This window comes from Corvus hawaiiensis, chromosome 15 (assembly GCF_020740725.1).
Source record: "Corvus hawaiiensis isolate bCorHaw1 chromosome 15, bCorHaw1.pri.cur, whole genome shotgun sequence".
Lineage (NCBI taxonomy): Eukaryota > Metazoa > Chordata > Aves > Passeriformes > Corvidae > Corvus > Corvus hawaiiensis.
The window spans coordinates 9,875,661-9,900,379 of record NC_063227.1 but is presented as its reverse complement, the minus strand read 5'-3'; the positions used below and the strand labels follow the sequence as shown (position 1 = coordinate 9,900,379).

Here is a 24,719-nt window from a genome sequence, read left to right as displayed (position 1 = left end):
CGCCCATGGCCCCGCCCCTAAGCCGCAGAGCCGCTCCCGGAAGTGCCACGTGTCCGCAGTGCGGCTGCGCGCGCCGCCCGGCAGTTCCGGTGGGTCCATCCCCCCCCGCCCGGGCCGGTGCCGCCACACGGGCGGCTCCGAGCGCACCCGGCAGAGTCATGGCCCAGCCCGCCGGGGCCCCCGCCGGCCAGCAGCCCTACAGCAACGGTGAGTGCGGGGCAGGGCCGCGGGGCTCGACGCGGGACAGGGCCTGGCAGGGACGGCTCCCGCCCCGCGGCGCTTCCCCCGGGCCCAGGCCGCTCTGCGCCCCTTCGCCCTGGGGCAGCGGGGGCAGGGGACCGGTGCCCGCGAGCAGAGCGCGGGTAGTGGGTTCCGGGGACGGTCCGTTCGCTGCCCGGGTCGCTGGGTTACACCCGGCTGAGCTCGGTGGTGCCCTCCTGCAGCCCGGACACCCGCGGCCCGGGGCGAAACACAGCTGAATTAGGGAGGAAAGCAGGAAAGGAGCGGCAGCGATGCCGAGCTCCTTGTGTGACCCCGGGAGCAGGGGTGAGGTGCTATCGGACCGGGCCCTGCCCGAAGTGTCGCTGAGGAAAACACAGAGCGGCTCATTAGGCAAAATAAATCTTCGTTGTGATTTATTTTCATGGCAGAAGCATCCCCGAGTAGATTTTTCTGTCGGTATGAACGACGGCGCCTTTCAGAGAGCCCGTGTCTGTGCTGCTGGGGTAGCACGCACGGCTCGAGCTGCCCCGGACCGCCCCTTGGCCCGGGTGGGCCCCTGTCGGTGACACGGGTGACACAGCCGAGGTTTCACCCTTTGGAACGGAGCTGTACGTGTGGCACTGTGGTTATCGCTGAGCTCAGCCTGCAGTGCAGCGGGGCTTTCTTATCTTGTCATTCACGTAAAGCCGACATTAGCTGGTTCTTTGTGCTGCAAACTGGGAAAGTCTTGATTACTTTCTTCCCCTCAAAATGCATCTCTTTAAGACGAGATATTGAAGGTGAAACTGAACTTACTAGCCAGCGTTTTAAGACAGGAATAAGAAATTCAAGGCCAGCCTTGTCTCTGTGTCTGTTTTTGTTGCATGAGTGCAGATCTGTGCTGATGGAAGTGTCTCCTGATTTCACATACACAGACTGCATCCTCTGCACTTGCTTCCTTAATTATACACTTATGTGTTTCAGTAGCTGTGCTGCATCATAAGCAATTCAGTTATAATGAGATCTTTTGATTTTTCTTCCCCCTCCTCCTGCACAGTATGTTTATTGCTTTTCTTCAGTCATCAGCAAAACGACAATTTGCAATTAACTGTGTAGTTGCTTCTATGGTCAAGACAGTGGGAAGAGTATGAATGTCGTGTGGAGAGAGGCTCTGTTCTGGAGAGCTTATGATCTGAGCAGACACTGTACAAAGAGAGTGTTTGCTAATGGAGTAACTGAATGGGTTGATTTACAGACTGGCATTACTTTATTTATTTATTTACTTTGCTGATTTCCCTAATGTCAGATTAAGCACATAATGGAAGTTATGGAGAGGCAGTTGAGAAAGAGGAATTTCAGGCTACTCAGCCGTCAGGTGTATGAAAAATAAAGAACTGAATTGTAGAGTTATGCAAATACTAGGTAATAAAATTAAACAATTGTTATAGTATGTTAGAAATAAGGTTTGGCTTGCTGGCCTTTGAAATAAATCAAATTGTTCAAGCATAGACTGCTCATAGCATTGCTTAAAATATATGTTGTGAAGGTGCTGTGATCCTTGACCTTTATACTAATCCCAAAGCTTTATAGAATAGTTTTAGGGATACTTAGTGCTGTAGTGGTGCTTACAGTGGTCTGTGAGGAAAGAAAACTGTCAGCAGGATGATAAATTGTTCTATAGCTGTCAGCCCTTCCTCGCAACTTGTTGCTTGCTGAAGTGTTAGCAGGTAACTCCCCGAGCTTGCGTGTCCACCAAGGCAGTGAATTGTCACAGCAGCACCGTGTGCTGCCCGGGAAATTGTTTATCACAGAGCATTGTGTTGCTTAGCAACAACCTTCCTCTCCTTCATTTCTGTTTGTCTTTTAATAGGACCAGTATTCTGTACTCATTTAATTGCAGGTGTCTAATTTGCTTTCCAGTTGATAGATCTGAAGTGCAAACATGAAAGAGAAACAATTCTTTTAGAACTGTTTTGCTCTTCTCATGTGATACCTTAACACAGTACTTTGAGGTCATGAGATGCTTTAGGAGCTGTTGGGTTTGGAGTCCAGTGGGTCAGAGTCAGCCTAAGTGGACACTGGTGGTGACTGGTCCCATGGCATCTGTTGGGATGTAACTTTTCAGAGTGTTTATCTTTGCATCTCTCTGGAGCTTGGAGAGCCTGTGGCTGGCCAAAGTGATGTGCTGAGTAACTGGCTTGGAGTAGGGGACAGTAAAATTCTGTGTGGTGGAAAATATTACTTGGATCCTGGCCTTCCATGTTAGTACTTTGGCCATTTTATAAAACCATCAAGCAACCTTCATATATATTCTGGTGCTATTCCTGATCTCTGAGAAATATTAAATGGCCTTGTGTTGCTGTAGAGGAGACTTTTGTTGTTAAATAGGTGGCCTTTCTTCTATTACTAATTAATTTCTGTGGTCTTCAAGTGTTGGCTGTTTTGCTGCTGTGTAGGTGAAGTAGCTCTTCAGTCCACACAGAATTCCTTGTTTGTTTTTGGCTCCACAGAAAACCAGCAGCATTTGGGGAAAGCTGAATAGCGTAGATACTCTTTGATGGGTCTCAGTAAAGAGGTCAGGTCAAGATGGGTATCTGGCAGCAACCAAACAGCAAGTCCTGAAAAGTTTTTTGTGCACTGTGAAACTCTCTGTAAAGGGGTTTTGCCCCTTAGTGCTATTTCTGTAGCTTTTTTGGCAGCTTTATGCACACTTGTCTTGGAAACATTAACTACTACATGAGGGTATCAAGACTCTTCATTGTGCTTCTGGCTTTAAAAATAAAAATTGAAATTGGAACATTGTTCTGTGGTGAATTTGATTTTTATTTTTGCATAAGGTGCCATAGAAAATATCATGTACGTCAGTTTTTGATATCACCTCACTTCCACTGATTTATCCTCAAACAGGGAAAATAGTGCATAAGAGAGCAATCCAAGTACTCTGATTTCTGCCTGGGATAGTCAGTCATGCCCTAAGATGAAAAATCAAGTTATGAAATTAATTTGTATTTGTTCTGTATTTTTCGTACGGTTTATAGTGATGATGTTATATCAGTGTTTGTGCAGATGCAGTCAGAAGATTTGATAAGAATTCATAATTTTTAAAGTTAGCAAGTTCAATTGCCAATGGGGTTTGTAAATCCATTGTTGGAAACCCATCTGATACACTGCAGGGTAGTTTTTGAAGATTACTCATAACTGTAAGCATTTTCATCTTTCTGAGCTTTTTATTTAAACACCCTTGATTTTAGAGAATTTTTAATTGCAAATATTTATGAGCAGCATTGTAAGGACCGCAGAGTATAACTGGATTTCCTAACTGAATGATAAATTGCATGTTGAAATTAATGGTTGGAGAATAATATGGTGTGTACCTTTTATGCACAAATAAGAAGCAGCGAGGATGAGATCACTGGCACTGTAGTAGTTATATGGACCTGTGCAATATTCAGTGAATTAACAGCTGTGTGTGACCCAGAGCCTAAGTTTTTCTAGGGAATGAGGAGCTGAATGATCAGTGCAGTGTTTGTCCCAATTAAGAATTTCAATGTATTCTGCATTTAGCTTAATTTATTGTCAGAAATGTGTGAGCTGCTTTAATTTGAAAATGTGAACTTGCTCACCTTTCAGAATTTAACCATTATGTTTCTATAGGAAACGAGCCTTCTTTGTTTTAATGTGTAACTGTGTGTGTGTAATGTCTCCAGTATCTAAGCTGTGTTTTTAGGGGATGAAGAGAGCCACAATGTGACTGGCTGAACTGAATGATACAACACTGGAAAGTGTTTTGGTAGTGTGAAGGAGTCATGGCTGGCTGTGGCCTGCAGTATTTAGTGTGTTCTGCTCAGAAGGGTTTCACTTGAAAATTGATAGTCTCTTTTCAGGAGGTCCATTTTGTGGCAATGGTATGAACAACCTGTGGTAGTATCTTTCTTGATGGAGCTCTTACTGCACTGGAAATCCCATGGGATTCTGTCAACCTGTTCCTCTGTAAAGCAGGAATCTGATCGTGCTCTTGCCAATGTTGTTTACTGTTTGGAGAGTTATTAGCCTTTTTTTCAACTTTTTTTCTTCAAATGAGTAAAACTTAGTTCACTTATACCAACCAACAAATGCACAAAGAGCATCATTAATCTGTCAAGTTTTATTTTCCTGACTGGTGAATTATTTTATGATAACCTTATCCTTCATTCTGTGTTGGTGACCAGTTAGCCACTCACATGAGCAGTGTGTGTATGAATAATTCTCTTACTAAATTAACTGCAGAAACTTTCATAGATTAACTCTGTCACTTGAGAAGTAGTGCAGTGACCTATGCTGGCACTTGGCTGGCAGTGAGTTGTGGTAAGCTGTGGTGTCAGCCGTCATGTGAAATGGAGTTCTTACGCAATGGATCTTCCGCTTTCGGTCTGCTCATGTGTGCTACTGCCAGCGGTGTGGAACAGTGCTCCTCTGTGGGCAGCTTGCTTTTGGGGGTTTCTGAAGACTGGAATGGGATCCTGTGTGAGTTTCAATCCAGGAGCATGGATGGTACTGGAATGCTTAGTGATTGCAAGGTCACTGTAAAACAAAACAAAGATCTAAGTGTTGATAGCAAAATACTGCCAAATTCATGTCCCTTGCTGTAGTACTTCTGTTACACCTAATGGTTTGAATTAAAAATGGCTTGGACTCTAATAAAATCCTAAGGAAAGACATTCACAGGAACATCTTTTATTTTCAGAAGTGATACACAGCACTGGCTTCCTAAAGAGTGTGGGTTTTTTTTCCTTCCAGGCCCCATTCAAAATCAGCTGATGCATTCCCCAGATGGCCAGGGATACAGCCCTGCGGTTCCAGGATCATACTCCCATCAGATGCCAGCAAAGGTTACTCCACATCAGTCTTCTGGACAGTATAGCTATAGTGGCTCTCAGAATGTTTCTCAATTAAACAACTACCAAGGACCTGGCCAGACTCTCAATAGACCACCAGTGGCAGCTTTCTCCGGGTCACCAGTACAACAACCAGGTCCTGTTCCACAAGTGCTGCCGCCTGCATTACAGAACTCAGCAGCTGTATCATCTGCTGGAAGCTTTCCTCCTGGAGCCAGTCCACCAGTGCTTTCAAACTGGCAGTACAGCCCGACTCCTGTGAGTCAGCCACTTGGGGCTCAAACAAGCCATTTGGCTCATGTGCCTGGGACAGGGTCAGCTCAGCCACCGTCATCGTTATCAGGAAGTACAAATCCTCCAGGGAGTTATCAATATGCTGCTTCTCCGGGGGGTCCTTCACTGCAGAACAGCTACATGAAGCCAGGTAACCAGAACTTTTTTATATCTTACCAATGTCCATTTTTCAATGACTTTTTTTAAAATAATGAATACAGAATTGATTCTGCAGTGACATTTTGCTTGTGGAAGATTGTCAAAGCAGATACACCCATCAGAAATACATGCATGCTTCCTTTGGGTTAGAAATGGAAGTTCTGTGCACAGGTTGGGTTTTTCAGCTGGCTGGAGCAGATAACTCCTGAATAGTGTCTCATTGTTTTGGGATGCTGTCTGTGGGTGATGCTGTTTCTGTGACCTTCACCATTTCCTGGGGTGGCTGTTGGAGCACTAGCATGTTTCAGTTCAGGACTTCACCCTTGAAAACTAGTTCTGTTTAGTGAGCATGGTCATATTGTTGGGTTTTCTGTAAGCACTTGATTCAGGTAGTTTTCTGAACAGCCTTAGTCAGGTTGATGCAAATAACTGGAGCACAGCCTGAAAAGAAAACTGAAAAGCATTCTGTGCTGTTGAAATAGAGGTCAGTTCAATGGAAAGCTTCCTTCCCCCAAACTTGTAATTTTCACATTTAATGATAATTGTCAGTCTTCAGAAAGTACTCTAAAAGTAGGAGACTTTGTTCCTGCTGCTTGACTGCTGGTATATGCAGAGGTAAAAGCTTTTCTAACACTAAATAGCTCTATTGTGCAACTTGTGATTATTATGGAAACACAGTTAATACTCAAGTTTCTCTTTGCCAAACTGCTGTCTGTTGTTACACAGCTTTTTTCTGACTGAGCATGCAAACAGGACTTAAGTAGAGAAATATTTTCCATGTAAAAGCAAATAATATTTCTTGTGAAGTGCTTTTAGCCTCATTAGAGATTTTTAGATGCTAGGTTTTTTTGTTATATGCCTGCCTAATTTTGTTACGATGTTCAAAATGTCTTAAGCTCACAGAATTTATGAAACTATTTCTGGCACTTAATTGGAATAAACAGTTAGTACTTTGAAATTAGTGAGGAAAATGCAGAGAAATTTTGGAAGGTGGCATATGAAATGAGAGCAAGTGTTTGGAATAAGTAATTTTTATATCCATTCAATCCTCCTGAGCAATTTCCCTGATATTTTTTTGTATAACAATGATCACTTTTAAAAATAAGTTAGCTTATTTGGTGATCACTCCAGACTTAGTTATAAAGTTGGGATGTTTTCAGTACATCTTGACATTCTTGCCAGCAATAGCAACAAAAAGCTGAAAGAAATCAGTAGCTACAGGAATCCAGAATGAGAAAAGCATGAAAGAAACAACCTGCAGTTGAGACCCTCTACCCACATATTAGATTTATGTATCTTATGCTGTTCATCCTCTGAATAACAGGAATATTTAGAATTCAATCTGTGTGTTTTTGTAACAAAATTTCTGTGTCTTTTTTCAGCTGGGTTAAACTTCTCCTAAAAGTTAATCTCTTTATAGGAACTGCACCTCCACCAGTGACTCAGCCTTTAACTCCGCTCCACCCTCCAAGGCCACCTTTAGGACCTCCACCAGTTGGTGGTCCACCTAGGCCATCAGCAGCGATAGCAGGACCACCTAGTGCACAGTCTCTGCTAAAATCAGCTGCAAACCAAGAAGGTAAGAAACAATTTGCTCTTTATGTTGAATTCAAACATGGCAACTTGCTGTAATATACAACCTTCAAAGTCGAACACATTGTTCTATTAGAGACTCAAATTGTAAAATTGATACTAATACAATACTAATAATTTAATCTGAAAAGAGCAGGTAAGGACCTGGAAAGAGGAAAAATTCTTCTTGCAGACAGACATTGATAAAATTTAAGAAATTAACACTTAAAAATAAATTTCCAAGTGCTGTTTTACATGGCCATGTCTCTTGTAGTTGGCATTGCGTTTTCCTTTTTTGTGGTATAAAGCGATAGTGAAATTCTCATTTCTCTGCATCTCTGACTGCTGTGAGGACAGAAATCAATGTATGACTCCCTGTATTGTTCATTCTACAGCAAGAGCTAAAATGTGGACCTTGCATTTCTTTGCTGTTTATGTAGCTGTACCTTATTCTTCTCTGTGTAAAATCACTGAAGCAGTACATCTTGCATTTGTTGGTTTTCTGAAGGAAGTTACTAGAGGCTGTGAAGTGTCAGCTGTTGTAGAGAGATACCTGACTTTGTGTCTCCTGTGGGCCCTGCACAAATATGTCATTGTTTAAGAGCTCCTCAGGGCTCTGTATCAGACAGACTCCAGTTGTTTGGCATTTAGTGCCCATGCTAGATGGGGCCACGTGCGAGTCGGCAGCTTTATTTTTACATACATAGTTCTGTCAAAGCTGTTGGTTCCTTGCATGTTCACATGGACAGTTTATTGTGTGTGGTAGCTCAATACACTAGTAATAGTATATTGAGATTTAGCTTAGTTTGGAATGTATGAAATGCATTAGAAACAGCTTTTGCTTAGAAAATATTTTCTTCTTAATGAAGAGAAACATTTTCAGAGTCCTGGAGAGATAAATATGTTTAGTCTATGAAGCAGGTTGGCTGCTGCTAGCAAGATTCAGTGTGCAATGTAAGTTCCTTTTACTGGGTCATCTTTGAAGATTTTAATAAAAAATTGTAATAAAAATAGAGTACCTACTTCTCCTTCGCAATATATAGTTGTGTTAGTATATTTAGACATAGTTGACTTACCAAGAACTGTTCTTTGGGAGCACTCTCTGAGTTTCAAGGTTTTTCCTGTCTTAGACTGAATTTCTATCTTGACTGGTATGTAACTGTGTCAGAGCTGTTGCTGTTTGGTGAGCAGTAGTGGACTAAGTGTATAAGCGTAGGAATTTGGTGTTTTTGTGAATTATCAGCAGAAAAGGTTCTTCAGGGTACTTGGAAAACTGCAGCTAGCCTAAAGAGACTTCCTCTGCTGAGGAGGGAGTGTCCCCATACCCTTTACTGCATGTCGGCTTGGAAGCTGTGGCAAATCCCTAATCTAAAGGAATCGTAAAAGATTATTCAACCAGAAGTGTAGGGACTTTTGTTTTCCTTAAAAAAAAAAGATTGTGATGTTTTATGAATGTCCGTTGTTGAGGTAACCTCTGCAGGGGATGTGTGTGTGAGAAAGAGGCCAAAGTGTATATTTAATTTAGTTTCATCCTGGGTCAAAACCAAAGTAGATTCAAACTATGCTTGTCTTAATATTCATCCAGCAAGTAGGATTTTTTTTTGCAATTACCTCATTGAAACTTATTCATAACTTGTGCAAATTTTTCCTGTGGTTGTTTTTCTTAAAAGGTGATGCCAGATCTGCTGCCACTGATGGGTCTGTAGTGCAAAACAGCTACGATGCAATTGAAGGTGGTGGCCTCATGGGTAAGGCTTTGGGAGTAAAAATGGTTGTTATTATTATGGAACTTCTAAGAGTCTGGGAAAGATGGAAGTTTAATCATTTGTGTAGAAACATATGTACTTGGTTCAATGCCTGTCTTGAAGCTAAATACAAAATTTGAAGCACTGACAATTAGCATGTCTTTGCCTGTAGTATGTAAAGCGGGTGAGAAAACCTTTGCAAAGTTGACAGGAGCTGTATTTTTTACTCTTAGAAACTAAACAGGCAGCTCTCCTGTTGCACTAATGCCTCAAGTTAGACACAGTTCTTCAGCAATTAAGTATGTCTACTCTGCTTCCAGCAACTCCACATCATTCTCCTGCAGCCCCGAATCTTAAAATGAATAGAAGTGTTGGGTATTCCTACCCTGCCTTACCTCCAGGCTACCAACATACTTCTCCACCTGGAGCACCAGGAATGAATGCATCTACTTTGCAATACCCAGATGGATCAAAACATTTCCACCAGGTAAAGATTGTCTGGTTTTTATCTCAGTACTACCTCTGGTGGGGGGGTGTGGGTAAAGAAAAGTGATGGTTGGTGTGTGTTGTGCATCCCTGGGGTGCTTCTTCTTTTGTTCCCTGTTTGGGCACCATTTGTTCAAGAGGACAGACATAGCCCAGAATGAATGCTTTTGCCTGTGACTTGGTACCAGTTTGGAAAAGCCATGTGCCAGCTCTTTGTGAATTGTTTCACCCTCGTATCTGTTCAGGATGTTTCTTTTGAAACTTTCAGCTGCTTTTGGCATGTTTCTCTTCCCTGGCATTGTTATTATTAGCTGAAGTATTTGGGTTTTTTTCCCCTGAACTTTCAAAGTGAACTGACCAACACTTTCATCAGCTGAGCCTCTGTATTTCAAGAGCTTTATAGCCATGTTATGCTACTTTTTTCCCTCTATTATGTTACATGCATAAGTCAAGTTCATGTGACAATATATGCATGCAATGGCAGTTAGTACATGAGCAAAACAAACTGAAATGGACTTATAAATGGACTGTGGGTTTCATCCAAATAATTGGTGCTAATTTTTGAAATATTATTTGACTCTAGCCTGCCCTGGGCCCTAATCACTTAACTGCATCAATGGGTGGCCTGAGTCTACAGCAGGAAGGGTTAAGACCTGTGAATCTTCTTCAAGAAAGAAATATTCTTCCCACAACCCTCTTGAAGGCTCCTGTCCCCAACTTGCATGAAGACATCCAGAAGCTCAACTGCAACCCTGAGTAAGATTATGCATTTGCTATAACTCATCAAAATAGATAGAAGTATAAATTCCTACTTATAAACATAATTTCACAAAATATTTTCTTAATTTTATGAGAAGAAAATATTGAAAATGGGATTCACTGTGTTAAGATGAAGGCAGTAAGTGGGTTTAACTTTGAAGAGGGAAAAATCATCTGTGTAGAAAGTATGAGGAAAAGTTTGCTTGCAGAGCAGCTATAGATAGGTACAGTACAAAAATTTTATGCCTGGCAGTGGGTACGGATGAGAAGATATAAAATGAGAGTTAATTCAGCCAGGGGAGGTACACCAAAAAGATTGTGCATGAAGAAACATGGGTGACCTCTGTATTGAAAGTAACCATTTAAAACAATGGAGCAAATGAAATTTCAAAGAAGAGGCTGGCAGTTGGTTAATCAACTATCCTCTCTGAGGAGACCAACCAAAGTGTGTATAGCCAGGGACTCCTGCTTTGCAAATATTTTTATGGTAGATAAAGGAAATAACAGTGCCTTTGTGATGTTGTTCATGCAAACAAGCTGGACAGGATTTGCAAAACTGCCACATACATGTGCACTTTGTGGAAGCTGCTGAGTGCTCAAGACTCAGGAAATGATTGTGGGGTTGTTTATAGTTACTAAGTTTTTAAAACCGCTTTTTAAACTTTGCCAGTTCTGATTTATTCCAAAATAGCATTTAGTATATAAAGATTTGGTGCAACTTGGAGTATTGTTAGGCTTAACTTTGACTTGAGTGACTAAAATGACACTCAGTTCTGTGTAAAGAGTATTTGTATAAAATAAGAACTCAAAGTATGTACTGTGGGTCAAGCTCAGACAGAAACAAAATTATTTGACAGAGATGGAGAAGATCTTTTATCTGGAAATGGAAATTCACCATCAACAGCTCTAGAAAAATATACTGTACTACTGAAATCATAATTTATTTGAAAGCCTCTGAAAATAACCCTTTGTCCTCCATGTAGGTTGTTCCGCTGTACCCTGACTAACATTCCTCAAACTCAGGCCTTATTGAATAAAGCCAAACTTCCTTTGGGGCTCCTGCTTCATCCTTTCAAAGACTTATCGGTATGAGAAATATTCAAAACTTTACATGCTGAAATATCAACTATGCCTTTACTAGAGTCCAGACAATGGACAATGAATTATAAAACAAGGGCAGGTATCTTGGCCCAGAAGAACTACCATAGTAACTGACGTTTCCTTCTTCCATACAGATCACTGTAATTTTTCTGAATTATTTGTCCCTACCATTTTTAAACCTTCAGGTCTCACTTCTTAATAAAAAAGAAACCCTCCCAAACCTCAAAAAACAAAAAGCTTGAAGGCAGCACAGAATTTGGACTATGATAGAAGGCAACACATCAGAATTCCAGGTTGTCATGTATCAGTTGTAGTTACTCATTTCAGATCTAGTACTAAACTCAAGACTTGACAAAACTGAAGGGATTTGGATGTCATGAGATAGCCAGGAGACTTTGAATTTAGCAGTGTCTCTCTTAAACACTGGGGTTTTTTCCCAGTTTAATTAATTTTTCAAAGATGTGGGCTTTTTTTCCCCTGCTTTTTGATCTGTATTGGGTGCAGGACTTAGGCTTAAACCATCAGTGTAAAATTCAAGAGTTTAGAGGCTTGAAAAGGGAATGTATGCAGTCAAATATGTTAGAGCTCAGTTCCTACCTGTTGTATTAAGGAATTGTAGGGATGTTGTGAGGATACAGAAGTACTCCTTTCAACAAGGATGCTTTGACTCACTAGCCAGGACACTGTAGGTGGTGGTGTTACCACAAGTGAACAGCTGCAGGGTGAGGGTGCTTTAAAACAGGAAGCTTTTCTTTTCCAGCAATTGCCAGTGGTCACTTCCAGTATTATTGTGAGATGCCGTTCCTGCCGGACGTACATTAACCCTTTTGTCAGCTTCCTAGACCAAAGGAGATGGAAATGCAATTTGTGCTATAGAGTGAATGATGGTAAGTTTTAAATGGGCTTTGAAGTGTTGCAATTAACCTTTTCCACCTTGGCCTTTGAGACTGGAGTGTTGTTGGCCACATCAGTAGGGGGATTGTTGTCAGTCACTCTGGGAATCATGAGAAATGTTTCCCAGCGATAGTGGCGTCCCTAACAAAACACAATAAGCCCAAGTGGTCCCTCAGGGTACCCTTGAAGGTGACAAGTGTAAGTGAATTATACTGCCTAGTGTAGTTCTCCACGTGTTGCCCAACAGCCACAAAAGAGTTGATATATTTGTTTTAAAATGCAGCACAACTAATACTACTGTGAAATACTAATATATAAACATATCTGCATAGTTCCTGAAGAATTCCTGTATAATCCTGTGACAAGAGTTTATGGAGAACCTCATAAAAGACCTGAAGTCCAGAATGCTACTATTGAGTTTATGGCTCCATCTGAATACATGGTAAGGCTTTATTTACTTGTACTTATTCTTTCCTTTTGTTTTATTTTCAGAGGGAAGTCAGAGAAAGCTTTGTTTCAGACCATGCTTTCCAGTTCAGTAGAACAGCTGTTGCCTTAAGGAGTGTATCCAAGAACTCATGGGGAGAACTTCAGAGAGTTGACTTCTAAACATTTATGTCAAAGTTGTTCTGTATTTAGAATATGTAGGTCTCTTCTGAAGAAAACTAGAATTCTGATATTACCAAATAAGAGGCAAATGCATTCAGAAATTTTAGCTATCATCTGCGTGCTGTTTTAACAGTTTATACTTGCATTGGAAGGAATAAACCCAATCTAACAAATGCTATTTGAAAATTAAAGGTAATCTTTTCTTTGCTCAGCTGCGTCCACCTCAGCCGCCCGTGTACCTCTTTGTGTTTGATGTCTCTCACAATGCAATAGAGACAGGATACTTGAATACAGTCTGCCAGACCTTGTTAGACAATCTTGACTCGTAAGTACTTTTTTCTTAAAATCTCCAATTTTCATTCCTCTTAAGAAACTTGTGATAGACACCAACATGCCAGTCCTTTCTGTCTGGAAGACAAATTTCCTGGTGTGGGTTAGCAATGGCCAGTGTTGTGTTAAAATGTACCATAAAGCTGTAGTCTTTTTCCCATCACAGCTACACCAGTGTAAAGGGTAATTTTGAGGCTTGATTTTCAGTCTGACTCTTTCCTACATGCTTCACCAATCCCCAAAAGAATATAAGCATCATGTTTATGATATATTTTGAACTGTATTTTTTAAAACCTGAGATTTAGATAAGTATTTGCTGAAAAGAGTCATACATCTAATAAACTTTTCATAAAATGCATACTGTTTGAACTTATATAAACACTAGTTGGTATTTTGCAGTTTATTTCTTCCTTTTCTTCTACTGCTGATTACCCTCTTAAAAGGTTTTCACATACCTGCTAGGTGACTCTACCATGAGTTCCTTTTCTGTTGTGGCTTTTGTTCTGTCCAAAATGACTTAGTGAAGTTCTTGCAGTCTAGCTGTTAAGCTAACTGCTTGGTAAGAACCATGGAGAGGTGCAGTGGATGTTAAAAAAAAAAGCCCTGCAGAAACGAAATTTCATCTCTTTGAATACCATATGTCTCATTTTCAGGCTTCCTGGGAACACTAGAACAAAAATAGGCTTCATAACGTTTGACAGCACAATCCATTTCTACAGTCTTCAGGAAGGTCTTTCTCAGCCTCAGATGCTTATAGTTTCAGATATTGAAGGTATGCAGAAATGAATTTTGTCATCAGTACCTATTAATGACTTCTGGTAATGACAGCCTTTAAAAATATGTATCTGGTGGGAGTTTCTAGATCACACCATTAATCTCTCTAGTAATGACTTCAGAAGTACCATATGTGTGAGTTTATGAAGATATATCCCTGATGTCTGAGCAATGCTGTGGCTGCTCATGACTTCAAACATGAAGACAGCCTTCCTAACTTCTAGTTTAATTTGTACAATTCTCTAGATTCCTCTTGAAATCCCAAATACTGATGCTGGATACATTTCTATAGATTTTCTGGTGGCTGGTGCTTAGTGCTTGTCCTTCTGCCTTTTGTTTCAAGTCACCTTTCACCGGATGTTATTGGGCAGGGTAGAATGAACACTGGAAATATTCGCTATGTGATTTTATTTAATAATCTTGATTATCCTTCAGCCCGGTTATTGCTACTCTAACATGGGATTCTAGCCACAGGAATGCTTATGAGAAAAAAAAGAAATCCACATAATTATGTTTACATGGGTTAATACACTGATACTGTGTATTTTTTCCAGTAAGTATGATGGTTGGCAAATAAAGTCAGGGAAAACTTGATGTGTTTTTAAAAGATAACTCAAGTAATCTTTTTTCCCTTTCAGATGTATTTATACCAATGCCGGAAAACTTATTAGTAAATTTAAATGAAAATAAAGAGGTAAGAAGCAAGGGCTTTCTTACATAACTAGTGACATTTACATAGATGGGGATATGTTTGGTAATTTTTTGATTAATTAATGCTCACTAACACCTGCTGTTCAAATGCCAGGTGTGAGGCAAAAAAAAAGAGGTCTTTCATCTCTGTCACTGTAAATTCTTGCCAACCTGAAACAAGACAGTACTTCAATTTTTCTAGGACTTTCTCTTTACTACCTTAATATTAGAAGTGTTAATACTTGGTTATGTTCAGCAATCAACTCTAAATAAGGTAGAAAACCATGAAAACTCATAGGCCTAATACTGTTTTCTCACTTGCAGCTAATTCAAGATCTGTTGAAGACATTGCCACAGATGTTTACTAAGTCCCTGGAAACTCAGAGTGCTCTGGGGCCTGCATTACAGGCTGCCTTTAAACTGATGTCCCCTACTGGAGGTAGAATCACTGTCTTCCAGACACAGCTCCCATCTGTGGGAATGGGAGCACTAAAGTCACGAGAAGAGCCAAACCAAAGAGCAACAGCAAAGGTTCGGAAAGCAAAAAGATTGAGAGTACTAACAACCCTGTTCTGTGCATGTAGGTGGTTCTGGGATTGCCTCTTCTGGGTTAATTTTGTGCTTGTCTTGATCCTTTGTTAAAGTAGTAGAAAAAACAAAAGAAAAACCAAGCAATATAAGCACAAATTAATTACCTGATATTTTAAAATAAGATATTTTTAATCAATGATGTAGAATTGATTATTAGTGTCCCTGAAAACAGGCAATAGATGTATGAATCAATCTGAATTTGCTTTGTATTTTGTAATACTCCACTGTGTTAACAGGACATACATCTGACACCATCGACTGATTTTTACAAGAAGTTGGCCTTGGACTGCTCAGGGCAACAGGTTGCAGTGGATTTATTTCTTCTTAGTGGGCAATATTCTGACTTGGCTTCTCTAGGTAAGTCGTATCAACCTGTTTTGGGGCATGTAACTCTTGTATTTTGAGCAAATGCTACATTAGAATCTGCATTCATATTTAGTAGATGAACCTGACTTGAACTAATCTAGTGTGTCAAGATGCAAACTTATCCTTGCTGAGCAGTGCAGTGAATAGAATGTAATCATTCAGTCCTGATTTAACCTACTTAGTCTCGTGTCCTCCCTTAGTGAGTCAGGATTCTTGTGCTACTGATATAAGTAGCTGAAATACTTTCTTTCTTTTTATGCCTTTTAGCCACCAGTGTAATTTTCTTTAGAGCAAGTTTTATTAGCATTTTAAATATTTTTCTCTATTTAACCAAACTTTCAAGTGACAGCAATTTCAGGTCAATAGAAAATTATTTCACACCCGAAACTATCACATACTAGGAGATACAGTTACATCTGTGTCTGTAGGCAGGTCTGTAACTGTGTATCTGAGCGATTTGCAGGTGTGAACAATTTAATAATTTAAAGACTGCAGCAGCAACTGTCTGCACTCTACAATGTATGCTGGTTTTGTTTCAGGTTGCATATCAAGGTATTCTGCAGGTAGTGTCTACTACTACCAGTCTTACCATCATAAACACAACCCTGTCCAGGTGGAGAAATTGCAAAAAGAACTGAAGCGATATTTAACTAGAAAAATTGGGTTTGAAGCTGTCATGAGGATAAGATGCACCAAAGGTCTGAATTCACCTTCTTAGATTTTGGAGGGATGGAGAAGAGGGAAGTGGGTGTTTGCATCTGTTTGAGAACGTTTTCATTGGTATTCTAGCTATTTTGTAATCTTAAATGATTAAAAGGCAAAGATTAGAAAAGTAAAATTCAGTACCAGGGATAAGACAGTTTTTTAAAGATTGTATTTGCAGTGTGTTTTCTGGCATCCAAGTTCCATTTTATAATGGTCAAAACTGGAAATTTTGCTGGACTGCTATTTCAGCAAGGGACTGTTTTTATAATCTAGATACTTTCTACTACTGTGCATTGATTTGCCTTGCTAATTCCCACCTTCTGCTAGGCTTTATGGATTCTTTGGATCAGTAGTCAGTTTGCGGTATTTACCTTTTCTGAAGATAATGTATTTCACTGAGAGGGAACATTTCAATGCAGAGTCATCTACATTGATGGCAGATCTGTGTATGGTACCTGTACTTCACAGCTATAAAATCCAAACTGATTCATTATTATCTTGTAGGTCTCTCCATTCATACTTTCCATGGGAACTTCTTTGTACGATCTACAGACTTGTTGTCATTACCCAATGTAAACCCAGACGCAGGATATGCTGTGCAAATGTCAGTGGAAGAGAGTCTTACTGATATGCAAGTTGTTTCTTTTCAGTCAGCTCTCCTGTACACCTCCAGCAAAGGTAAGGTTAGACTGAGCCAACAGTGGCATTTGTAGTGTTGTTCCATAAAACAAGTATGGAGGCTACAGTTTTCTTTTCTTGCAGGTGAAAGACGAATTCGTGTCCACACCATGTGCTTACCTGTTGTCACAACACTGAGTGATGTGTACCTAGGAGCAGATGTGCAGGCCATCACAGGGCTCTTAGCCAACATGGGTGAGTGTGCTAAGAGCTTGTTTGAATATGCGTGGATCGTATCCTTAAAGCTCTGAGCAATAATCCTCTGGGATGTGGCATTAGAAGAAAAGGTTCTCCCTTGTTCTAAGAGTGCTTTCTAAGTTGCAAACCTAAGAGAGTTTTGGTTTTAATGCTTGGCTTAGGTGGAGGATCAGTAGAGCTGTGTATGGTCACCTGGACTTAGGCTTAGCCTGGTGCATCATCATGGGCCCCCAGCTTTTTTCTGAAGCACGTGACTTACCCTAGAATGTAGTAAAAGCTTAAGATGCATCAACATATATGATAAAATGAGAGAAGTTAATGTATGTGGCTGTATTCCTGCCAAGGGAGGAAACCCCTCTTATGTGAGCCTTGTACTCTGTGTTTAGCTGTGGACCGCTCCGTTTCTGCTACGCTGAGCGATGCTCGGGATGCCTTGGTCAATGCAGTGATAGATTCTTTAGCTGCTTATCGCTCATCCGTGCTGAGCATCCAACAGCCTGGGCTCACAGCTCCACACTCGCTGCGGCTCTTCCCACTTTATATACTGGCACTCTTAAAACAGGTAAGAGGGGAAAGGAAGCCAGGCAAGAGGATGATTCTGTTTGGCAGGTCAGCCTGAAGTAAAAGGACAATTCTTTGATGGAGAATGATTTAGTTTAAAAGCGGGAATTCAGAAGTGTGTGTAAAACCAAAAGTACAAATGTTTTAAGCACTGGAAGAGCAAAGTAATAGACACTGACTGGTGAAGAGAATGTGTCAGGGTAGTGATGATAGTGTTTTCTCAGGAATCTCATTTTTGTGCATTTCTGGAAATGTAGATCACACAGCAGTTCAGTGCAGATTAGAAGAGAGTTGGGTGGGTGGCAGAGAGGGAGTTGGCTGGCTGTTCTTGCAGTAGGTTTAAAGCATTTCACAGTATTTGCTCAACGGAAGTATTTTTAAATTTAATTTCCCTGAACTGATACTTTAAGTCATTTAAGTGTTGGATGAACTGGTTTTCTGTTTCAAAGAGAAGTTTAGGATTCATATATCTTGATTAGGAATTAACCAGCATGTTCATACTGAGCTTTTTTATGTGAAAGGCTTGATAAGCATTTGACCCAGTCAAGTGGGAGGAGTGAGCCCTCCTTTGATTTATAGCTGTATTTTTGGTCCCAACAAGCCAGCAGTATTTCTTTCCTTTAAATACAGACCTAGGATTCTGTACATTGAAGCCAGTTGTAAACTGCTCCAATAGTTATTTTAAATTTCATCAGGTAGCATTTTTGAGGTGCGTGTTAGAGAGATATATTTCAGGGTGCTTTCATCTCAGCTGTAGTGCTCTCTAGAAAGGATTGATGGTGCCAGGTCGAGCTTAATTCTAAAATCCAGAAATGGGAATAATGAGACTTCTATGATTTATATGTGAAACACTTGAAGAGAACTATGGAGAAGTAAAATAGCAGAAGTAAAAGACCATGAGAAAACACTTAGGGCACATCTCTAAAACTTAAGTAAGTTAGAAATAAGCAGTAGGTGATGTGTGAAATTCAGTTTATCTTGCTTTGCTTTAATGGTTAAACTAAATGGCTGATTTTTTGCAGAAAGCATTTCAAACTGGGACAAACACACGTTTGGATGAACGCATCTTTACCATGTGTCAGGTGAAAAACCAGCCCCTTGTTTACCTCATGCTCATGACGCATCCCAGTCTGTACAGAGTTGATAATCTCACAGATGAGGTGAGTCTTTGCCTTGCTACATAACCAGTTTGATCCCAAAGATTTGTGTGATGTGAAAGTAAATGTTAAAAATCTCCCAAGTTTTCCATATTAAAGCTGCACAGCTAAAATACAATGTTTCATATTCTCCCACTTGTTGCATTTATAAATTTGTTATTTGGAACTGGATTGATGAATTCTGGAGAGAAGCTGTGCTTTGCTATGGATGGATGGGGAAGGTTTTTTCTAACTTATTTCATCTTTGCCTTGTGTCATTATCTTGTGCTATAAATCCCATATACATTAAGATATCGTAATGTGTTTTTTGTCCCTTTGTAGCTTCCTTTATTTTAAAATGTCAAGAAGTTTTGAAAGCAGGGAATGTTTATGTAAAACCCTGAACAATTTTAAAAATCACATATTTGGTACACAACAAATGGGATATTCCAGTTCTAGAACTAATTAACTAAGATACATTTGATGAAATTCATCCTCTCTAAATAAAACTTTAGGATGTATTAGCAAATTATGCGCTTTGACTTTAGTTAAACTGAGAAAAACATTCCAGCTCCAGTATTCAGTGTAATAGATCCTACTCTTATTTAACATTCTCTTCTGTTTCTTTGCAACAAGATGTGAACCACTGTTTTTCTTCTTCCTTCTTTTAGGGGGCTCTTAACATAAATGACAGAACTATACCTCAGCCACCCCTTCTCCAGCTGTCAGTGGAGAAGCTGAGTAGGGATGGTGCTTATCTTATGGATGCTGGCTCTGTAAGTTGTGTGGTGGTGGGGATTTTAAAAAGCATCCAAATTTACTTGGTGTGTTCTTTTTGAGAACCCAAAATATGTACAAGACTGCTGAGGCGTGTTTTGGGTTGGATTAATGTTGTTATTGATGGGTGTCTTTCAGGTGATGTTTCTGTGGATCGGAAAGAACTGTGGGCAGGGCTTTATCAGCCAAGTCCTTGGAGTTCCAAATTATGGCTCAATACCACAGAATATGGTACGTGCTTGCTCTGCTGTACATCAGTCATACAGTGCTGCCAAAATATCATCTGCATGAGAATTAAAATACCACTACTCAGATATTAGCCCTCTAGTGGTATAGATCCAGATTCAAGGAAAGAAATAATTTCTGTTACCTCTTGGAGTTTCTCCCTATGAAAACACAGTAGGAAGAGGCTGACAATGATTTTCTCGGACCTGTGGGAGCGGACTAAGAACCCTTGCAAACAGTGAGCACAGTGGGTTAGTGGGAAATCCTTTAGTTTCTGCAACAAAACAGGAATCAATCACAGTTCAGTCATTACCATTCTGACAGCTGATAGCAGTTTAGTGCTCTTGATTGTTTCAAGCCCTTTTGAAGAAGACAAGACTGAAACTATACATCACAAAATGTATCTGTCTGGGTTTTCTTTATGCCTAATGAGTTGGGCTAGGTCAAGTGTTCCTTTTACTGTTTTTCTGAAAAACACCCTGTTTGTATTAATGAAACCCTTTGCCTTTCAGACACATCTCCCAGAACTTGAAACTGCAGAATCCATCAGAACACGAGCTTTCATTTCTTGGCTGAGAGAACAGAGACCTTTCTTTCCTATACTATATATAATAAAGTAAGCGGTTTTTAACAGTCTTCTTGCTTCTTCAGCAACCTGTTAACAATACATACTTGGATATCATATACTGAACTTTCTTAATGGAATTCTTAATGATAGTGTGTGCTGTGCTGACAGATTTGACTGTATGACTTATGAGTTATCTCAAATTAGAATGTCAAAAGACTAAAAAAGACTAAATGTCACAGGAGAATGTTTAGTTAATGTCAGATAAGTGAAGTAAATGCTGGTAAGAGCACTTATTAGGATTAATCGCTACTAAGGGCTATTTGACATCCTCTTTTCATATGTTCTTAAGCTCTTGAAATGTCTTGCCACTTGACCTGTAACTTTATTAATGCACAGTAGCCCTTGGCAAATGTTTTTTTCACTCAAGCACTTACGTTTTTGTTTTTAAGGGATGAGAGTCCATTGAAATCAAGTTTTCTGCAAAATATGATTGAAGACAGAACAGAATCAGCCTTATCATACTATGAATTCCTCCTTCATATACAGCAGCAAGTGAATAAATGAAACACTAGCCTTTGGCTCACTTCTTTAAGGAAAGGTTTTGCAGTAAAGAATGATTGTGCTTGTAATATCTTCATTAAATCTGTGGCCTGAGGCAGTTGTTGAGAAGTTCTCACTGTGATTTCAACGAACTAAAGCAAATAAAGGACCACATCTGAGAATCAAATGTGCAACTACATAATATTGTACCTTAAAAGAAAATCAAACTGTTGGAACTGGTTGAGCACCTTTAATTTGCTGCAAATTGTGTTTTTACTATAAGTAGTTGCAGCATGAAGTACATTTACAAAGGCAATACTGCAAAGGTGAAATACATTTTGTAAAATAAAGAGTTCTTTGTTGTTCAAAATGTATATTTCTGTAACTTTCTGCTTTTTTTTTTTTTTTTTCTGCTAGATATAAAACCTCACAATACTGATCATGATTTGCAGGGAAATTCTTTCTAAGTGCATCCAGTGATTACAGGCACAGCATCTCAATGTTCATCTTAATGCTTAAAGTAGCAATGAAAGAAGTGTTCATTGTGAAATGAACAAATGCTTATGAAGTGTAGAATCCAGTGCTTGGATTGGATTATGGCTAATAGGACTAAAGGTAAGCTTAACCTGGATAAGGTGGATGAATTTGTTGAAGCTATTAATAAGTCAGTATTCTAATTTTAAAAACGATGGGGAAGAGTGGGCCCTACATGAGACAGATTTTAAAAAGCTGTTGGCTGAGTTGGCAGCAAAAGTAGACTTAGACGGTAAGCTTTGCTTTTCTTCAGTAGAAGGAATAGTTTTAATTTTAATTTTATGAATGGTGTGGGAGGGGAAGGGCAAGAAAGGTTATTTCAGATTTTGTTTGGTTTATGTTCAGTAGACTTTTGGCTCTTGTTGACATTAGGAATGTTGAGCCCCTCAGATCTGGTGTGTTTCTGAAGCAAGTTTGTTGGTAGCACTTCAGACCAAATGTTGGTCTGTGACATTGAATATTCTGACAAGAAAATTGGAAATTATTTTTCCAAGAATAAAGTTATCATATTGCATTTGAAGATTTGTATATGGTTGCAGAAATGCCTGAAGTTTTTTAAAAAAAGGGGGTTTTGCTGCAGCTGTGTAATGAGCCCAGGTCTAAGGCCAGTGTGCACCAAATAAAAGCTTTAACTATACTCTCAGATCCTGCCAGAGCTACAGATTGAAGCTGACATCAGACTTGAAGTGAAAATTTATATACAAAAAATATTTAAATAATTTTATAGAAGTGTATTGATAGTTTTTCTGTTTTGAAGATTAAGCTATCATTGATAGCTACCAATGTAAAGAGTATATAAGTTACTATATCCCAATGCCCATGGAAGTGTTGCATATGGAAAAATCTTGGCTTGCTTTTTTTATTTAATAGTGGTAAACTTAAAGGTCTCGCAAAACTTTCTGGGGCAAGTAACTTGAAGAGGTAAAACACTTGCAAGTGGTCAAATGTACTGTGCTTAGGACATTTGGAGATAAAAATGTCAGTAGGGTCAACATTTGGGTAAACATTTGCTCCCATTTCAAGCTATAGCTGCACATGATTGTCAGGAGTTGCCTTACTTTAGGGGAGGAGGAGTTCCTTGGGAGAAATTGTTCTTGTTCCTTGAGCACAAGAAGCTAAAGTTCAGAACAATGCTAAAACAGCATGAAAACATTATTATAGAACCAATTTAAGCTTCCCTGTCTGCTGCTTCTGTAGCAAACAGGAATATATTTACTTGAACTGCTTTTCAGAGAATTGCACAGTTTCTAGTCATAGTGAAGAGGTTTCTTTTAAGTTTTGACAGTATGTTTTTTTTTCCAGGGAGGGGAAAAGGGGTCTCTTCATTTAAATCATAAATGGAACCTCTGCACTTGCATAGGTTCTGCCCTAAACCTTGTGTTTTGGGTATATTATCACTCAGATGTTGAACTGAAAACCATCCTTGCATCAAATAGCCCACCCAAATTCTGTTTCTTACTGTGACTGTATTTTGCTACTATATCCCTTTTTTTAAGAAACATAAATACTCGAGATGGCCTCGTTGCTTTATGTACACCAGACTAATGGTTGAAGATGCCAGTCTTTGTGGCAGTTAACAAGCTTGAATTTGAGTCCCTAAATTTTACAGAGCAAAACATGATAAATGAGTCAGATGAACCCCCTCAGAGTTCTCTTCACTTTGGAAGAAATTCTGTATTGAACTTTGTTAGTTTATCCCCTTGCAGTGGGGAAGGCCTGCTGGTTCACTTGTACTGCTGTAATGGCAATACAGGAAACATTCACACACACACTACCTGTGATTCCTCATTTTTACATACAATTGAAAAATGAGGACACTGAAGATGGACTGCAAAAGTAGGCAAGAGTGGCTCTGGTACTTAGATCTCAGCACGACAACTCTACCACTGTAAATGTGTGGTAGAGGTGTGTCTATTTTTGTAGTTGGACACTTTTTAAAAACTGTTTCTGTATTTGACACATTAGTGTTCAGCCAACATTGTTACCATCCATTTTACTTTGCTTTCATTATTGTTTTAAATTTAATATATTTGAGTCTTAAGTCCACACAGACTGTGTTGCAATAAGTAGAATGATTCACTTTTATTTAGAATTAATTTCTTAACAGAATTTAATCAAAGATGCAGAATGGCTGTTAAGGGACCAGTAAATGTGATTTTAAGGTTCTGTTTACTATTATGGATGTAATCCTTATAGTAAGTTTAATTTTGTAAAGTAGTGTATAATACTGTAATATTAAATCTTTGTTCTCTGAACTCAAACATTTGATCTTCAGTATGAAGTTATAAATCTTCCCCATTCTGAATTTGAGACAGGATTTACTTGTCCTCCTTTTTACAGTTTGTAATTTTCACTGTTTTATTCCTGTAAAAAGTCATTTGTAACACATGCAAATGCTTATTTTATCTGTGCTAATTTATCAGATTTGGCTACTCAATAAAATTAATTGAAAGAACTCATGCAAGTCCATCACTCCTTTCTTGTAAATAAAAATAGAACAATGTATTTAATCAATTGAGATAAATACCATGTTGGTCACAGGAGCCAGCTGACAGTGATGGTTGAAATTTAGCCTTCAGCAGCATTCCAAGGTGATGACCAATTTTATTTTAGGTAATCGTGTATCATCATTTAACATCCCATTCTTTCGGCAGCTTTTTTGTAAAAGCCATTCCATCTTAATGCTTGCCAATTTTTTGAGATTTTGTCACTGCTGCTTGTGGCCCATCATAGATGAGTTAATGCATGAGCTTGGTACTCTGACTTCTGTATTTAACTGGTTTTGAATACAGAGTTTTCTCTTTCAATATTGTAGAAATATTCATTGGACTTGTCAGGTCTGTTTTTTTGCCCAACACACATCACACTGTCCTGCTGCTAAACTCCACCACTACGGTTGTGGGTCGGGGATCAGCCAGCACCTGTCCTGGGACTGGGGTTTGGAATTCCAAGTACGGGATCTCGAGGTGAGTCCTGTTCCTAATGCAAGTGCCAGTGAATTAAGGAGTGAAGTTGTTCGGTGCCAGGGCCGTGAAAGGCAATGAAGTGCTGATGGGAACTCTCCATGGCATTGGTTTGGCTGTGCTTCGCCATGGGGCGGCTCAGGTAAGGGAAGAGTTTTATCACCTGGCACACAAGGAGAGGTGTAATGGACTTTTAGTGTACATAAAGATCAATATTATGCCAACTGTATCTTACTGGAAAGAAGCAAATACGCTCCCTGCTTTTAATGGCCGTAGCTCTGGCGTCCTCGAGAGGTGCTTGTCTGTTGGTGTTTCCTCAGTGTGCACCGTCACTCCCGCAGCGGTGCAGTGACAGGGTTGAAAGCTGTCCTGTGTGTGCAGCGGGGACAGCCTCCGCCCTGGCTCGGGGT

The 24,719-nt window shown here is 39.7% G+C and overlaps 1 protein-coding gene across 2 annotated transcripts; it reads left to right on the top strand.

Annotated features, from left to right (window-relative positions):
- Window positions 1–70: 70 nt before the first annotated feature.
- Window positions 71–23,805, top strand: SEC24A (SEC24 homolog A, COPII coat complex component). 2 transcript variants are annotated; one of them, XR_007206917.1, is made up of 24 exons: window positions 71–207; window positions 4,978–5,499; window positions 6,928–7,086; window positions 8,750–8,827; window positions 9,145–9,311; window positions 9,894–10,066; window positions 11,053–11,155; window positions 11,931–12,057; window positions 12,397–12,506; window positions 12,886–12,998; window positions 13,657–13,775; window positions 14,416–14,471; window positions 14,792–14,998; window positions 15,295–15,415; window positions 15,964–16,122; window positions 16,634–16,807; window positions 16,892–17,002; window positions 17,392–17,567; window positions 18,589–18,726; window positions 19,374–19,478; window positions 19,618–19,710; window positions 20,217–20,320; window positions 20,722–21,138; window positions 21,230–23,805. XR_007206917.1 is itself a non-coding variant. In XM_048319509.1 (23 exons), exons 1-23 carry the CDS (start codon window positions 159–161, stop codon window positions 20,834–20,836), a joined length of 3,279 nt encoding a protein of 1,092 aa, XP_048175466.1. In that variant the 5' UTR covers window positions 71–158; the 3' UTR covers window positions 20,837–21,186. The 2 variants fall into 2 exon arrangements, 1 of the variants encoding a protein (XP_048175466.1); XM_048319509.1 differs by lacking the exon at window positions 21,230–23,805 and having other exon boundaries at window positions 20,722–21,186.
- The last annotated feature ends 914 nt before the right edge of the window (window positions 23,806–24,719 follow it).